Genomic DNA, 18,772 nt, shown 5'->3' with positions numbered 1-18,772 from the left:
AAGGGTTAAATTGTTTGTACCACATGTTACGTGCTGACCAGTTACAGGTGTTAGTTCTCTATCCTATCTCGTAGTCTCTTTCTCTTACACACACTCAGCCCCTCTACTCACAGGAGGGTTTAGTTTAGCCCCTGTAGGAGGAGTTAGTTCTCGGTGGGAGGAAGGGAGGGCAGCTTTGGCTGTCCAGGCATGATGGGAGTTGTAGTTTTGTAATAGCTGGGGGGGCTGATTTGGCACCCGTGATCTAGACAGACAGAGCAGACAGCCTGGGAGTAGATCCTTTCCCCAGCTATATCCCCTGATCCCAGCAGTGAGACCCATTGGGATCAATACCTTTTGACATATCGTGCTCCAGCAGGGTGTGAGCGTATAAAGTAGTATAAGAAACAAACTGCTCATATGGCAACAGGAGTCACATCCTTATAATCAAATATTGTCCCCAATTATTTACCGTAATGAGGATTTCTCTTCTCAGATCTCCGGTCTATGCAAAACAGACTGTCACAGAAATCATTCACATTACGAGAGTTGTTACATAGAAGAGATAACTTTCACTTCTCAAAACTAGGGATGAGCGAACCGGCTGAAGTTCGGGTTCGTATGAGACTGAACTATCGGCTTCTGATTCCCGCTGTCTGCCCGCTCTGTGGAGAGGGTGGATACAACCTTGAGAGTTCAGGTTTATACGAACCCAAACCTTAGCCGGTTCGCTCATCCCTACTCAAAACCCTTTTAGGTACGTGGCTGTGTATTCCCTGCCAAACCCCTGCAGGGCACATACAGCGTCAATCAGCTGGATTTGTGCATGGATTACAAATAAATCTTGTCGCATTGTCATCTAATCATAAACAAAAAGTTTACAGATTTCTGCCATGTTGATTTTGCCGGGCTGCTTTCTTCTTGCAGAGTTGTCCTATCCTATAGGTTTTTTCCCCAATTTCAGTATAAGTTAAAGGGGTATTCCACTCAAACATAACTTTTGATATATTGCTGTCCATGGTGAGACTAACAATTCCTTCCATACTTGTTATTATCTATTCAGTCTCATTCCCCCAGTTCGCAGCTGCTGCTTTCTGCTGAAGACACAGAAATCTGTGTTTGAGCTTCTCTCTCCATCTACCCCTCCTCCCTTTTGAGACAGCTGTTGTAAAGAAGTCCCTGGCAGGCTTTACCTGCAACTTTGTAATGCTGGGAGAGTTAATATGAGGTCAAGTTGCTGATAAACTCAGTGTGATTAACATTCCCAACATTACAAAGTTGCACAATGTACCACCATTACATCGCTTATTTGTTATTTACATGAATAGACGGGCAACGGCGTGGGGTTGCTGGTGCCAGTTTATATTTTTTTGAAGCAGCACTGGTTTATTACCAGACACCGTCCAGGCATGAAGCACAGGGGGTGGGCCCACCAGGTCCCCAGTGTGATGATCTGCCCTCCCCTCGGTGACACAGCTCCATTGATTCTAATGAGGGGAGGGGGTATTACCACACTGGAGGCCGATGGGTGCTTGTTGTATGTGATGCTATGACTGTGGTGGGTGGGAGCCCCCTAGGAGAGGCCACTAAATAATTAGACCGCATGTTGTCAGGTGCCATCCACCAGTATTCCGTTCTCCCGTGGTGTGATCGGTGCTGCCGAGCCATTTTCTGGTCGTTAGCCCCATTCAATCCTCCTAAACGTGTTTTTTTCATAATTATAGATTTTCTCAGGATTAGCAGATTACTTAACGACTGATCCCTTGTAAAGAAGCCGCTTAATAGAAATAAACATGGATTCTAACGGCGATTAAGAAATGATCTTTATAATGAATTCATAGCGCTGAGCAGAGTTTGTAAAACATGTAGACTTTAAAACATATAAGCTATAATGCAGAGTGGGTGGGTTTCAGCCCTGGTTGGTGTAAAAGGGGTACTCCGGCAACAAAACAAAAATATATATATATATTTTAAATCAATTGGTGCTAGAAAGTTAGATATTTGTAACTTACCTCAACTTAAAAATCTCTAGTCTTCCAGTACTTATTAGCTGCTGTATGTCCTGCAGGAAGTGCTGTATTCTTTCCAGTCTGACACAGCGCTCTCTGCTGCCACCTCTGTCCATGTCAGGAACTGTCCAGAGCAGCAGCAAATCCCCATAGATAGCTCTCTCCTGCTCTGGATAGTTCCTGACATGGACAGAAGTGGCAGCGGAGAACACTGTCAGACTGGAAAAAATACACAACTGCCTACAGGACATACAGCAGCTGATAAGTACTGGAAGACTGGAGATTTTTAAATAGAAGTAAATTACAAATCTATATAACTTTGACACCAGTTGATTTAAAAGATAAAGATTTTAGTTGGATAACCTCTTTAAAGGGTAACTCCTGATAAGTACATTAAAAGTTATATAGATGTGTCTATACAATGTATTATTGTGTCTGTACAGTTCTGCCACACCGATAGCTGATAGAAATCCACAAAGTGAGAAAAATAGCCCCTGTGCCAATTCACATTGTCTCCTGCTGCTCTCCCCCCCTCCCTAGGAGACAAATCTTCCATGTCTGTCTCACATTGTGTGTGTTTGCTGATGATGCATATAGGGGGCAGGGTGTGATGTCACAGGAGGCTTGGCTGGATCCCCCAATCTTCTGACTGATTCACCATCACTGACCGAACAGAAGCAGCTGCTGCACTAATTTTACTGATTGTAATGGGTGGGGGCTGTGATGATCACATGAGGGAAAGCATTGCATTCTGGGAAATACCAAACCAGGAAGAGCAGAAACAAAAGCAACACCCCCCCCCCCCCCAAACAAATGATTTTTGGTAGTTTCAAAACTGGGATAGACAGGTAAGTAATGCTATATGCTTCAGCAGAAGTTTCATTTTTTTTAACCTCTACCTGGAGTTCCCCTTTAATACGGCTTCTTTGACCAAGGGTGTACTAGGGAAAAAAGATGCATATGCAGCGCATAGGAGCAGTGATTAGGCGTCACCCACTAGTTCTGGGATAACAGGATATGTACATGCAACAGCTTATCCTGAAAGGTTTCTTAAAATAGTAGCGACCATTTAAAGGAGGTTTACGCATGCTTAGAAAACATGGCAGCAGTCTTCCAGAAACAGCACCACTCCTGTCCCCAAGTTGGGTGTGGGGTTTTGCAGTTAACTTCCAATTAAACTGAATAGCAATACCACACACAACCTAAGGACAGAGGTGGCGCTATTTCTGCAAGAACATAGCTGGGCTCTTTCTAACCTTGGATAATCACTTTGGCCTTGTCCGAACAGCGCACTTTAAGAGATTGTCTGCTTCTCCTTCCAGTATTCTGGATCATGCTCCATTTTCTCTACTGTAGCATTGAAATTTTTACCTTAAAGTTATAATTTTACAAAATATTGCTGAAATATCACACAGCAATATTTCCCTTAATAAACTGCAATACCCTAAACAGGTGAGGAGCGATACATGAAGGAGACCAGACACATGTTCTACACACAGCACGTTCTTCAGTAGTAAGACTGCAGTCGGTTAGAATGACAATGCTTTTATTTAAACAGCAGAAAACTATTATAACAATTCTATATACTCGAGTTTACATTCTTGTCCAACTACAGGAAAAATATATAATATAGGCTTGCTAATAAGATAGAAAGTAGTAACAATCCCTTTAAGTCTTACTACTGCTGGCTAAAAAGGTGACTCTAGGCACAAAACAGTCATATCCATCTGTAACCCACAAGGGGGCGCTCATGAGAGGGCACAGATCTAAACAATACAGACGAAAACAGATAGAAAGGACTATGTGAAGAACTCTACATTCTACAGTAGGTGACCTGGTGTATCAGAAATCAGTGGCTGCGGCTTCTAGGAGCCCAGCACTGGCAGCATTTCACTAGATAGGCTCTAGTATTTTGGTATTACAAGTGACTGCTTCCACTATATATGTTTCACTGGACCCAAAACCTACTTAGCCAATATAGTCCATTCTTTATTATATATTTAAGGCCAACCTATATCCATATATTGCTCTTCGAGAGTAAACACTGTGGTTACATAGGACCCGTCAAGGTAGGAGAGCAGCATTTACTAATATATACCCAGCAACAGCGGCTCCGGGTAAAGGGTGTGGGTACAGAGATGGGGAAAGTGCTATTATTGGGCAGGGGGTAAATTTATTACCCCTTAGTACAGGGATAGGGAACCTTTGACCCTGGAGATGTTGCAAAACTACAATTCCCATCATGCCTGGACAGCCAAAGCTTCGCTTTGGCTGTCCAGGCATGATGGGAATTGTAGTTTTGCAATAGCTGGAGGGCCAAAGGTTCCCTATCCCTGGTTTGGTACAATAATGGACTGGAAATTGTGTTCCTATTCCATATTCTGTAGCCTCACACTTTACCCATGAAGCTCCTGAGCTTTAGCATAGGTTAATAAATAGGTTTCTACCATGATAGATCTTGCTTTTTTTATATATACAGTATTAATTTCACCATAAAAGTAGTTGTCTGAAAAAAAAAAAAAATTATTAAGATTATTAATCTATATATATATATATATATATATATATATATATATATATATATATATATATATCTTACTCTCCTCACAGCCTTCACATGATCTAAAATAAAGTCATACTCACCCTGTCGCTGCTCCCCCACTCCCAGCTGTGTTCCCAGTTTGCATTCTGCTCATACCCCCCTCTATCAGATGCAGAGCGAGATGTCAGTGGAAGCCGACAGAATGGGAACACAGATGGGACTGGAAGATCACACAGCAAGGGGAGCAGGGAGGAGGTAAGTATGGCTCATTTATGGTTTTATAACCAAGGAGGCAGTAGGAAGCATTTAAGATTTTCAGAAATCGTGCAATAGTATAGAAGGGAATCCTGGCCCTTGCCAAATGTAGTCCTGCTATTTAATATAGCATGGTCTAGAGTAAGACTACATTTGGTGAGTGTCGAGATTCCTTTCTATACTATTGTACTGGGTGTATTTTGCTTTTCAAAGAAAGCCAAGCCAAAGCAATGGGACAGATGTTATGACAGTCTCAGAGACGGACATTGCTTTCCTCTGAAAGCGGAGCACAGACACCAAGGAAAAGGTCCGACAAAGGCCGAGTGCCTCTGATCCGTCACCCTAGTAGCTGCCAGGTCCTCTTTAAAAAGGGGGTTGTCATGATGGCCCCGCTATGGCATCAGCAGAGATTGACACAATCTGGAAGTTCGTGTCTCCGTGGCTATGACCACCATGAGATTGCGACTCCAATTGGATCCAATGCACACTATGTCTTCTTGTGTTTGTAGCCACGGTGACCCGAACCTCTGATTAAAAGTGGAAACCTCCTCTGATGCAGTAGCCGGCCGCCATGACTGGTACACTTTAAAGGAATACTCCAGAAATTTTTATTTTTTTTTCTTTCAAATCAACTGGTTTCAGAAAGTTATGTAGATTTGTAATTTACTGCCATTTAAAAATCTCAAGTCTTCCAGTACTTATCAGCTGCTGCATTCCCTGCATGAAGTGGTGTATTCTTTCCAGTCTGACACAGTGCTCTCTGCTGCCACCTCTGTCCATGTCAGGAACTGTCCAGAGCAAGAAAGGCTTTCTATGGGGATTTGCTGCTACTCTGGACAGAGGTGGCAGCAGAGCGCTGTGTCAGACTGTAAAGAATTCACCACTTCCTGCAGGACATACAGCAGCTGATAAGTAGTGGAAGACTGGAGATTTTTAAATAGACGTAAATTACAAATCTATATAACTTTCTGAACAAGTTGATTTGAAAGAATAAGATTTTTGCTGGAGAACCCCTTTAATACACTGAAATGACAAAGGCAAACAAATATAGTACAAAAAACAACGAAGAGCAGCTCGGACAATGGGAACATGGATAAAACGTAAAGGGGTTTTGGAGGTTTCAGACCATTTCAGTTGTGTTCTACATTTCTGAGGTTAAAACGCATGAGAAGATCCCTTATCCAATAGTGGTGAAGGCTCAGATTAGCTTATATGATATATTGGCAGTGTCTCATCCTACACCATATAGCTATATATATATACGTATAAAGGTTCTACAATAAGTGCAATAACGGTTATATATACCATAGGAAACCTAGAGAGAAGCACACCAACACTTTTCTCCAAGATAATAAAAAAAGGGTTAAATAGTATGATAATAGGTGTCAAGACGAAAGAAAAAACAAGAAAAACCGTGACGCCATGACGGCTGTAAAACAAACAGGTGAGGTTCAGCGTGTCACAGAACAGTCCAACCACAAAAACAACTCCGGGAATGATACAGGAGATAGGATTACTGCCGTTAATATAACCGGAAAGAGAGAAAAGAGGTATCAAAGACTAAATCGGAGAGAGAAGGAATTGTTCATGCACAAGTTACATGGCGACAGTGTAAATGGGGGGGGAGCGGGAAGGTTATTTCCAGAGCCGCATGGGTCCATAGTACAGCAGACGGGAGAAGGAAGATGGGATCTAGCAAGATAATTCCATCGTCTGAGGAGCCTCGTGGATGTCGTTTGTCATAGCGGAGCCGGGCGTGGTGTCTAGCGTAGCGTTGCTGGTTTGGGAGCGGCTTCGGGGCACCTCGGTGGAGCCGCTGCTTGAGGCAGAGTGGGTGCGAGCGCGGGCCAGCCTGGTCATAGTAGACGATGGCACTGGAAAGAGATAGGGAGTCATGAATACATATCAATGAAGTAGATGGGTGTAGAGCTCATCCATCAGACACTAATGGTGTGTTTACACAGACAGATTTTTGAAGCCAAAGCCAGAAACAGACTATAAACAGGGAACATATCATAAAGACCTGCAATTTTTCCTCTTTTCAAATCCATTCCTGGCTTTGGCTTCCAAAATCTGCCTGTGTAAAACGCACCATTAGGGGGAGATTTATCAAACATGGTGTGAAGTGAAACTGGCTCAGTTGCCCCTAGCAACCAATCAGATTCCACCTTTATTTTCCAAAGAGTCTGTGAGGAATGAAAGGTGGAATCTGATTGGTTGCTAGGGGCGACTGAGCCAGTTTCACTTTACACCATGTTTGATAAATCTTTCCCTTATTATAGTTTATTGTACGAAGCAATAAACAGGAATGACTGGATGCTGTGGGTTACAGGATATTCAGTGCCTGAGCATTTCATTGCTGCTTTGAGTCTGAGATGTTACATTAAAGGGATACTCTGAACTCAGAGTCAGAAAGTTATACAGAGAGCTATACATAATTTACTTCTATTTCCAGTCTTCCAGTACTTATCAGCTGCTGTATGTCCTGCAGGAAGTGGTGTATTCTTTCCAGTCTGACACAGTGCTCTCTGCTGCCACTTCTGTCCATGTCAGAAACTGTCCAGAGCAGGAAGAGTTTTTCTATGGGGATTTGCTGCTGCTCTGGACAGTTCCTGACATGGACCGAGGTGGCAGCAGAGAGCACTGTGTCAGACCACTTCCTGCAGAACATACAGTAGCGGATAAGTACTGGAAGACTGGGGATTTTTAAATAGAAGTAATTTACAAATCTGCATAACTTTCTGGTATCCCTTTATTTGAAAACTCTCTCTCTGGAGTACCCCTTTAAGAGGGATAATTCCTGTATGAATTCATGTACCATCAGCATCTGGGTCTCCAAGAGAAGAGCTCGGGCCTATAGGATAATGCGGTATACCTATCCTTGATGAACCAACAGTGCTGAACCATATAAAAGTGCTAGAAAGAATAAGTGACATTACCTGGATTTCTGAAACTGATCGGGGGGTCTGATAGATATCTGCATCACAGGTGTCAAACTCACAGCCCTCCAGCTGCTGCAAAACTACAGTTCCCATCATGCGTGTTCAGCCAAAGCTTTAGCTGTCCAGGCATGATGGGAATTGTAGTGTTACAACAGCTGTAGGGATGAGAGTTTGACGCTCCCGTTCTAGATTAACACAGTAACTAAACACATACAAGTGTATTGTTCACGTTTTGTAAACACCCACAGTGCAGGGAGAAAGAAGAACGTGCTCGGTGAAAGACATGAACTATACAAGTGTTTTGTATCAATAACAGTTCGGACTACCTTACTAATAGATTTGTCTAGGATTGTGTTCTATCAATACAGGCAATTCACATTGTTTTCCTTCTGCAGCTGTGCCCCCACATCTCCTCAAGGAGAACCAAATGGCTGAAGGTGCCCATCTCTAGTACACAGATGAAAGGGTTTGTTCAGTGTTAAAAACATGGCTTCTTCCTTCCGGGGTTGTGGCTAGTATTGTGCAGAGCGCCAATGCTGCATATAACCTGACAGGTGTGACGCTGAGTTTAGGGCCTTTTACACAGGCTGATTATCGACATTGAGGGTTGCTAGAAACTCCTGTGGCTGATAATCGGCCTGTGTAAGAGTGACAGCAATCCAAGGAGCAGGAAAAACATACTGATGGAATCTTCTGAGATTTTTCTTTGTAAACTGGAGATGTGCGGCCGATAGCAAAAGGGAAACAGACAGCATGCATATGTATATAACTGTGCTGTCAGTTTCCATATTACACAAGCATCATATACTTACCTATTGCGCAGCTGTGTGATCCCACAGCCCGCTGTCCAATCCCAGTCCAGCCGCTCCTGTATCCTCAGCCTCTGGCTGTCAATCATTCTGGAGGAAGCAAAGTCTTGAAGATACAGTAGGGACAGGAGAGCGAGATTCCGGATCACACAGCAAAGAAATTAGTGTACTGCCGTGTGATCCGGCATCCTGCTCTCCTGTCCCCACTATATCTTCAAGCTGTCGATTCCTTCACAATGACAGAGCCAGAGGCGGCCTAAAGATACAGCACTGTTTGGACTGGGACAGGACAGTATGTGGAGCACACAGCAGAACCCTAGGTATGTATACAATGCTTGTATGTTCTGGAAACTGACAGCACGGATATATATGTATATCTGCGCTGTCAGTTTCCATGGCCACACAAATTTATGGATTGTTAGGTTTGCCCACCCACTTGAATAACTGCGCTGTGATCAGCATCCTTGCACAGCCCCATGTTGGGCCATTTAAGTAACCCTTAGGGAGTAGCCATGTTCATGTTTTTCTAAGACTGAACACCCCTGATTTATTCAATACCTTTAAGTTCAGGCTCAGAGCAGCAATAGAAAAGGTTTCCATGCATCATGCAGTAACAGTCTATCGACACCAACATGCCAAACCACTGTACCAGGCTATCACAGTACAACGTCAGACATTTACAGCCAACTAGCAAAGCACAAGTCTACTGTGCTCAAACAGGAGCAATGACGTACTGAACACCTTCCCGCTGCACTACAGATACCTGATTCACTGCTCAAGTGACTGAGCTGAACGTATGGAACTGTGGGGACATGTAACAAGAGGGAAGGGCATACATAGGATACAGTTAGGAGCACAAGAAATGGACCGGAGAGCAAACTGTTCAACAAGTATTCAATGCTGTTTATTTATACTCTATTACTCACTGTATCACTACTTTACTGTCTTCAATACCTCTGCTTGCAGTCATTAACTTATATTATCAGCTTACAGGGATAGAGATCTGTCCTGGTCATGTGATGGACACAGGTGCACGGCTCCGTATCATGTGTATCCTATAACGTGTCCATTACATGACCAGGACAAATTATAAATGACTGCAAGGTCAGGATGCCTGTCTGAGAAAAAAAATTAAAAATTTTTTATTCACCCTTTAAAAAGGGCCTGTTCACACTGAGCAAATCTAGCGGAATTCTGCGTTGGAGAGCTCGGGCATATCAGTTCTTTGAGTGGGGAGTGGAGGCGCGCGAGCCCTCCCATAGACACGCTAGTTAACACTGAGGCAGGTGGGATCCCACCAAACATGCTCAGTGTGAACAGACCCTAAAGAGGCACTATACACCTTTTTTAAGAAAACAGGCAATATTTGTATATAATTACAAAACCGTTTGCTATTTGCTCCTTTTTACATTTTCTATGTTTGAGGGTGCATTCACATGTACAGGATTCGCAGCAGATTTGAAGCAGTGTTCAGTTATTTAGATCAAATCTGCTGCGGATCGGCACCATCAAATCCGCTAAATCAACATTATACCTATGGCCACTAGATGTCTCCCTTCCTGTCAAACGGCAGAGGGACAGCGCACTGATTGGCTCAGCAGGATGTCAGGGAGCCAGGAGATACAGAAGCAGGCCGCAGCAGGTTAAGGGGGATGGAGCTTTACATGCTCGCCGCAGAATGAAAAATTCTGCTGCAAATATGTAAGCCCATACAAACTGACAGTGCTGGGAGCTGCAGCGGATTTTGCAGCGCGCATCGCTGCCATTCCAGAATGTGTAAACCCACCCAAAAACAAGACTGCTTGCCATCACAACCCCTGTTTTCTTAAAAATAAGTCCATTGTAAGCAATCCTACATATGGTAATGTACATCAGGGACTTATTGGCTAACTGGAAGGGAAAACTACAAAAATAACACTTCACCTGAAAAGGATATAAAGATTCTTTTATTACTATTGGGTAGAAAAATGTAACACATAACCATAACAGTGTCAGATATAGTATATTGAATAATCTATGTATTAAAGGAGAAGTCCAGCGAAAGTTTATTAAAGTATTCTGTTGCCCCCAATAATTATACAAATCCCCAAAATACACTTATTACTGGAAATGCACAGTGTTTTTTCCCCTGCACTTACTACTGCATCAAGGCTTCACTTCCTGGATAACATGGTGATGTCACTTCCTGGATAACTTGGTGATGTCACGACCCGACTCCCAGAGCTGTGCGGACTGTGGCTGCTGGAGGGGATGATGGCAGGGGGACACTGAGGGACACTGAACATCCCTCTGCCATCACCCTCTCCAGCAGCCACAGCCTGCACAGCTCTGGGAGTCGGTTTGTGACATCACCATGTTATCCATGAAGTGAAGCCTTGATGCAGTAGTAAGTGCAGGGAAAAGAGCCCTTTATAAGCATTTCCCGTAATAAGTGTATATTGGGGATTTGTATAACTTTTGGGGGGCAATACAATACTTTAATAAAAATTTTCACCGGACTTCTCCTTTAAGCCTACACCATGGGGACATAAAAAATTTGCTAAAATGAAGTCAGAAGGTAACACTTTTTTTTTTCTTTTTCCCCCTATAGTGTTGGAGGAGTTGGTGAAATCTAAGCAGCAGTCTGTCTGTGTGCAGGTATTCTACTGTGCCAGAAATTGATTATAATAAAACCTTAGAAGTGGATTAGTACAACAAGGAATCTGGAGGCGCTGTGTCTAGAATACGGCAGTTTAAGGCTGGGTTCACGCAGTATTGTGGTCCTCATAGCAACCAAAACCAGGAGTGGATTAAAAACACAGAAAGGCTATGGTCGCACAATGATGAAATTGAGTGGATGGCCGTCATATAACAGTAAATAACGGCCATTATTTCAATATAACAGATGTTGTTTTAAGATAGAAGCAATTATTTGCCATTATATGGCGGCCATCCACTCAATTTAACATTGTGTGAACAGAGCCTTTCTGTGCTTTCAATCCACTCCTGGTTTTGGTTGCTATGAGGACCAAATACTGCCTTAAATATACTGTGTGTGAACCCAGCCTAAAGAAATTTTTTGCAGACAAAAAAGTACGGCCTAAACTTCCACTACAGGGGTGGCAAACTCAGGCACGCCGACTGTTGCAGAACTACAATTCCCATCAGGAGTGTACCTAGAAATGGCTGGGACCTATAGCAAACTTTTGATTGGGCCCCCTCTTCAGACCGACTACAAATCCATCAAGTGTAGTCCTGACAAGCTCTTGCAGTTAAAAGGGACATTTGTAGCACCAAGGAGGCCTGCTCGACCACCAGGTGCTGCAAATGATGACTGCTCAGGGGGCCTGGTATATTGCAGGAGTGGGCCACAGGGCCCCCTGATGAGGTGGGCCCCATAGCAGCGGCTATGACTGCTACAGTGGTAGGTACACCCCTGATTTCCATCATTCCTGGACAGCCAAAGCTTTGGCTGTCCAGAGGTGATGGGAATTGTAGTTTAACAGCTAGAGGGCCCAAGTTTGACACCTGTTCTCTTATAAAAGGGGAAAAAAAAGTTGATGTGAATAAGTTGGAGTACCAACTTGGAAATATCAAATACTTACTGTATCCCATTCCTTGAATGAAATATTTCAGAGCCTCCGCCAGCTTTCCAGGCTAGATAATAAAATAAAAGCAGTCAAATACATTTATTCACCCTTGTACAAGGTTCTGGAATAATCATGTTTAAAGCCGCCCTTGTATCTACTACTTCTGACTCCCCCGTGCACACTTTGCTAGACCGAGCATACATGTGTTCTCAACCGGGAAGAGAGAATAAGCTGCAGCACAGCAACTGGTAAGAGACTCATCTCCTGCAGGAACGTATGATCGGACTGAAATACAACATACTCGATCCCTGGTTTCCCTGACATTTGCAGTCTGAGGAGAATCAGACCATCCCTCGTGCACATTAGATTGTTCTCCTACCCAATCCACTCATTTTACCAAGCCACTGTCTGAAATACAGTAAAACAACCAGTACCAACCTGCACAACTTGTGGTATTGCACCGCAGTCTGCCATCTAAGGAGGGAATGGAAAAGAATTAGCCTATGACCGTATCCATATTTTCCAGGACTCCCTAGGGCTGCATCCAACTTCTTCAGCCACCAGTAATCGAATGCAGGGAGCTCGAGGTGGACCAGAGCATGCTCATCTCTAGTTATATAGCAAGAGGTAGAAATCTAGTTGTTTCTTGTACTTTTAATGGCCGTGCTGGGTACCGATGTACAGTCCATCACTGCAATACCCAGCTAGTGCTCATACTGCTGTAGAACCTATGCTGTTAAAGGGGTACACCACTCCACCTCCCTTCCGTGACGGCTGAAGTAAACAAGTCCCTATCTGTAACTGTGTAATGCTGGGAGGAATAATCACAGTGAAAGCTCACGCACAGTTTTTTTTGTGTCTTCAGCAGAAAGTAGCAGCTCCGAACTGGGGGAAGGAGACTGAATAGATAACAAGTATGTGTTAGTCTCACCATGATAAGCAACATATGAAAAGTTATGTTTGAGTGGAATACCCCTTTAAGTTCTAAGGTGAGTAACTAATACAAATTAATATTTAGATGACACATCTATGTACTAAATACAGATGAAAGCTCCTGATCTGACCAAGCCTTAGGCTACGTGCACACAGAGCAAAAGCGGCAGAATGCCTTAGTGTCATAATGACAGTCTAGGGGAGGCTCGCACACCGTATCTCTCGGGGGTGAAGGATGGACATGTTCATTCTTCAGTGCGGAGAGAGGAGCCACGCGAGCCTCCCATAGACTGTCATATTGACACGGAGGCTGGCAGCATTCCGCCGCTTTTGCTCTGTGTGCACAGAGCCTTACTGTTCCACTGATGCCAGATATGTCAGTATAAAGCCTGTACAATTGGTTCCAGTGGACTGTGGCTTTCATACAGAGCTAGGGCTGTAAAGCCATAATAAACTTACCTTCAGCAGCGTTGTTCTTGTCGGGTCTAATCTGGCGTTACATTCTACCTGTAAGTGACAAGGAAACCTAGTAAGCTTTGGAAGTCTAGGAGATATTCCCTTTTCCACCAACGGTCATAGATTTGGCCCATACTTTTGTCTGTAATATCTGACTGCCACACAGTATCCAACGTCTACGACACCCTAACAGCCAAAGAGTCCGAATGCATTTGTTATCATCCATTTATAGTACAAACCATTTCCTCCATGTGTCTGTTAACCTCTTCAAGACTGGATCCCCCACGGGGATTTAAAAGCAATTTCTTTTATTGGACTTGTTTTTGGGGGCCCAATTGTATATTGCTGATCCGAGGTCTGAGGGTGGGCACGTCCTGAATGTAAAGAGTTCAATACGCCGCTGCAGTTAGGGAGTTAGGGCCCTATTTCACGGGACGATTATTGTTCACATAATCGTGAACGATAAAGGATCCAAACGACCGCTTCTGCAAAAGACCTGAAATCGTTCACCCATTTACATGGAATAGTTACTTATGATCGTTCTTGCGGTCGTCTGGTCATCGCTATTGTGTTCGTCACTACTGCGAACGACCGAATGACGTCTTATTCAATGCGAACGATTTGCAAACGAGCAACGATAAAAATAGGTCCAGTTCTAATTAAAGGATAAACGATTTCTTGTTCGGTCATTAATCGTTAACTGCTATTCAACCGAACGATTATTGCTTAGATTCCAACGATTTAACGATAATCATCCTGTGGAATAGGGCCCTTAAGCAACAGCTGAATCACTAAATGTCGGTCATGAGCAGTAAGTGTTGTTGCAGATAGCAGCAGACATTCGCCATGTATGGGGTGGGTTCTTTTATACGCCCCTGCCGGTCATGGTAATGTTTGCGGGACATATAAAAGTTTATGGACATGACACAGTAAAGTATACATGGAGCAATAATATAGGAAGAACTTGCAATTCTTACCACAGCATCAACTGCAGGAGAGTTATCACCAACCACCAACAAGGCAGGGCACCTGGAAGACAAAATGCTTATGTATATAATGGAAGCCTTACAGCCATTGGGTAATCGATATACTTCCGCCTTACTGCCTTCCAGCTGTTGCAAAAATACATTTCCAATCAAGCTTTGGCTGTCCAGGCATGATGGAGATTGTAGTTTTGCAACAGCTGGAGGGCAGAGAGTTTGACACCTGTGCTGCCATATGGCTATTCCAGGAGACAGTGTACGCACACCTATAAGTGACACTTTTAATGAAGAAAAACGTTCCTGTGGTCGAGCATACTCGAGATGTGTGCTGCATTACAGATCTGTACAAAGGTCTAGGCCCCTTACCTGAGAGTGCCTTCAGAATTATGGGAAGCAAGTACTGGTCTTTCTATGTCCAGATCTTTGCGGCTAACATGGAAATAAAATAAAAATAAAGATATGATTTCTACGTTTAGCAACAGTAAGGCATCTATAGGACTTTTAATATGCTAATGTATTGGGTTAGATTTGTCTAACCTGCAGATCATTCCTCTTTAAAAAGGAAAACTATCAGCAAGTTTGGGCTTATGAACCGGAGTCTGTAAGTGCAATCGTTCTTGCGATTAAATCTTAAATATAAAATATCCAAACTGGTCTAAACTATCCAAACTGGTCTAAACAAGAAAGGCGGGACGACCGGCATCAGTAAGTGTCCACTGGGAACTAACGGGTTTATATGCATGAACCTGCTGATTGCTTAAAAAGGAAACTCTGTATAAGGGTGCCTTCACACGTAACTGATCCGCAGCGGCTTTCTCGCAGCGAGATCTGCTGCAGATCCCTGCCTTGTACACTCTATGGGCAGACAAATTCGCATCAGTATGGACATCCCGCTGTGAGAATGTTAACCACCCATCACCGGAGCGTATATATCACCTGCTCCCCGCTCCATTGCTTCGGGGCTCCCGTCGTCTCCGCGTCCCGCTGAGCCAATCAGTGTGCTGCCCTGCCACAGCGCTCTGGTTGGCTGAGCGGGACGCGAAGACGCCGGGAGCCCCAAAGCAAGGTAGTGGGGATCAGGTGATGTATACGCTCCCACTGACAGTTTGTCTGCCCACAGAGTATACAAGGCAGGAGTCCGCAGCAAGAAAACCGCTGCGGATCAGTTACATGTGAAGGCACCCTTAGCAACAATATGCAGTGTGAGGAGTCCGTGCACAGATTCATTAAGCAATTCTAAGTTACCTGTTATAGGAATTCACAAAAAGCTGAAGGTTGTCTTGGTTTATATCTTGGGCGATGTGCAATCTGTAGGTCTGAACCAAGTCCAGATTTGACTGCAGTTCATCCTGTAGAAACCAGATATAGATCAATACAGCAGCAAAGCAGAGGATTCCTACACAAAATGTAGACTGACTGTAGCTCTGAAAAAAATTGGGGCTTCCATTAACCTCAAGAGTGACATCTTCCATAGCGGAAGGGACAAAGGATAAGCTATAAGTGATGGCCGGCTGGGATCTGCAACAACCCTCCACCCCTTCTGCAATCTAGCTGATGCGGTGGCCACCAGCTTATTTGGCAGTTTTCATAATACCTATAGAACAGAAGGAAGAGCCGTACACTTCTCCACTCCTAGTAATCACCTCAGATGGGGTGTGGGAACCCTGTCCAACAAAGGCGAGGGTCCTACTTCTACAACCTGGTATCAGAATATGTGGAATACCCCATTGATTGTTTATAATCAAATTAACTCTGAAATGATCAGGCAGTGCACTCCCAAGAGCTCTGCCCGATCACAGAAGGATGAGAGTTCTGACCCTATTATATAGCTTTTGGAGTAATACAGGCAAGTAGTGCAACTCACGTCTACACCCAATTTCACGTGGCAGAATTTGGCTCACTATTTTGCATCAGTATTTTGTAAGCCATAGCCAGGAGCGGAAAAATGTAGAATGGAAAGATTTGCATCTCTTCTGCCTTTTGGCTTATAAACATGGACCCGAATACTCCTGTGAAAGTGACCTTACAAATGGAATCAAAGCCGGACAAGAGAGATAACTGGCTAAAGGTTCATGGCCTTAAAGGGGTTAGCTAGAATTAGAAAAACTACAGCTAGTTTCTTGAGAAAACAGCCCCACTCCTGTCTTCAGGTTGTATGTGGTATTAGATTTCGACTCCAATAGAAGAGTTGCAAAACCTCACACCCAACCTGAGGGCAGGAGAGGCGCCATGTCTGGAGGAAAGCAGCCATGTTTCTGTAAGCCTGGCCAGCCTTTTAAAGCCAGTAGTACAGATCTAAACAGAGCATTACAACTGCAAACCAACAACTACTTACATAGCCAAAGAGGTGAGCCAACACTATGTCCACGATGTTCGATGTCCAGCCAGAGAGCTAGAAAATAAGAGAAATATTCTCATCAGATTCCTTCTATCTAAAAAATTAAATCCCAGTAGGACAACCTAAGGTTTACAAGGATAAATGATAGAAGAAAACCACAGGGAGTCAACCTTATCTAGTAAGGAGATGTCATCCTCCTGCGCTCAGCTGTCACCCAAATTTACACAAGCAAAATCCAATAAATAACACAGAATATGGCAAACGGATGGTGCTCTCTGCTGCCACCTCTGTCCATGTCAGGAACTGTCCAGAGCAGGAGAGGTTTTCTATGGGGATTTGCCACTGTTCTGGACAGTTCCTGAGCACTGTGTCAGGCTGGAAAGAATACACCACTTCCTGCAGGACATACAGCAGCTGAAAAGTACTGGAAGACTGGAGATTTTTAAATAGAAGTAAATTCAAATCTTTAAACTTCCCAACACTAGTTGTTTTAGGAACCATTTGCCGGACCTGTAAATATTTAAAGTATTCTGAACGTACATTAGGAAATACAAAACAGACATTGAAGTGTAAGAAAAAAACATTTAATTTCCACTAACATAGGGGAAGGATTAAATAACGTAATCACAGGCAACACGAGGATCAGTGGATAGTGGTCTTACCTTGGAGGCTGCCCAGTCAATCCATCCTTTTGCACAGGGGTCAATATTTAGTAGAACAAGCCCTTCCACCAAATTGGGATGATCCAGCTGTAGAACCAGAGGTAAAGGGGAAAATTTTAAGACTTTATAATTCAGGTTTCTGTCCTAGAATCGCAAGTTGGGGGGGGGGGGGTTCTGACAGGCCGTTCTGGAGCTGTAGCATGTGGGACCCGGTGAGAAGCAGACCACAAGAGGAGCCCTCCAGCATGGACAGGTAATGTGTACAGTTGAACAAGGGCTGCATGGACATCGGTACCGATGTCCATGCAGCCCTTGTTAAACGATTATCAGGCTGTGTAACTGGTAAGATCGGCACTCATTTACAGTTCATATGAGGCCCCCCATCAGCCCATGTAATAGGACCCAAAGAATGGGCAGTTTGTCATGTTTTCCCTAATGGCATTACATATTACAAGTTTATTCAGAGTGCAATAGAGATAGTCCGGCACAGCTGACTCATTCACAGGTGTTGGGCTAGTCAGTATGATAGCAACACGCAGCCAACTTATTGTGGACAAAAAGCGATACAACAGAGTTGCGGCGCTCTGCCCAATAAAGCAATCCAGAAATATAAATGGAAAGTAGTGAAGGTACAAGTTTAGTTTGAGCGGAATACCTCTCTAAAGACCAGGACGCTACGTTTATGCCTCAAACTCCTGTACTAATGACCTCCGAACTCTGTTCTTAAAGGGGTTACCCAGCATTAGAGAAACATGGCCACTTTCTTTCAGAGACAGCCCAACTCTTGTCTCCAGTTTGGGTTCAGGTCAGCTTAGTTCCATTAAAGTTAATGGAGATTAATTGCAAACCATTCCTCAACTGGAGACCCGAGTGGTGCGTTCTCTTGATGTGACCATGTTATTTCTGATGCTGGATAACCCATTTAAGCTACCCACAAGTAGGAAAATGTGCAGGACTACTCCAATGCAGAGGTCAGAGGTCATCGGAGTATGCAAATAAAGGATACTCACCGCAAACTTAGACAAGACATAGGCACCAGCTCCAACTCCAATCCCAATTATAGTTTTCAGGCTAGAAGAATAGGAATAGTAAAAACTTTATTCTGTGGAAGTCCTTTACCTTCCACACTGCTGATCACATACAGTTATGGAAAGATCAGCAAATCAGTTGTCCAATTATACAGTCATTCTGAGATGCAACCGAACGTTGGATGGTATAGTAACCAAGGCAACTGACACCCAGCAAAATTAAACTTCTCCCTTATTAAGAACTCCATAATGGAGCCCCAATTTAAA

At 43.7% G+C, this 18,772-nt stretch overlaps 1 protein-coding gene across 5 annotated transcripts in view; it reads right to left on the bottom strand.

The window, feature by feature from the left end:
- Nucleotides 1–6,350: 6,350 nt before the first annotated feature.
- Nucleotides 6,351–18,772, bottom strand: part of NDRG3 (NDRG family member 3) — a 35,583-nt gene continuing 23,161 nt past the window's right edge. For 4 of the 5 annotated variants that reach the window (XM_069953881.1, XM_069953886.1, XM_069953883.1 and 1 more), the window contains exons 7-17: nucleotides 18,488–18,548; nucleotides 17,478–17,564; nucleotides 16,813–16,869; nucleotides 15,723–15,826; nucleotides 14,844–14,906; nucleotides 14,472–14,523; nucleotides 13,498–13,545; nucleotides 12,544–12,579; nucleotides 12,121–12,172; nucleotides 9,300–9,338; nucleotides 6,351–6,659 (exon numbers count right to left, since the gene is read on the bottom strand). In XM_069953881.1, the coding sequence (XP_069809982.1) occupies nucleotides 6,478–6,659; nucleotides 9,300–9,338; nucleotides 12,121–12,172; nucleotides 12,544–12,579; nucleotides 13,498–13,545; nucleotides 14,472–14,523; nucleotides 14,844–14,906; nucleotides 15,723–15,826; nucleotides 16,813–16,869; nucleotides 17,478–17,564; nucleotides 18,488–18,548 (781 nt within the window). In that variant the 3' untranslated portion in view covers nucleotides 6,351–6,477. The remainder of the gene's footprint in view (nucleotides 6,660–9,299; nucleotides 9,339–12,120; nucleotides 12,173–12,543; nucleotides 12,580–13,497; nucleotides 13,546–14,471; nucleotides 14,524–14,843; nucleotides 14,907–15,722; nucleotides 15,827–16,812; nucleotides 16,870–17,477; nucleotides 17,565–18,487; nucleotides 18,549–18,772) is intronic. The other variant, XM_069953882.1, reaches the window with a different exon arrangement.

Source organism: Dendropsophus ebraccatus, chromosome 14 (genome assembly GCF_027789765.1).
Source record: "Dendropsophus ebraccatus isolate aDenEbr1 chromosome 14, aDenEbr1.pat, whole genome shotgun sequence".
Classification (NCBI taxonomy): Eukaryota; Metazoa; Chordata; class Amphibia; order Anura; family Hylidae; genus Dendropsophus; species Dendropsophus ebraccatus.
Note: the sequence above shows the minus strand (reverse complement) of the source record. Positions and strands in the feature narration are given on the sequence as shown.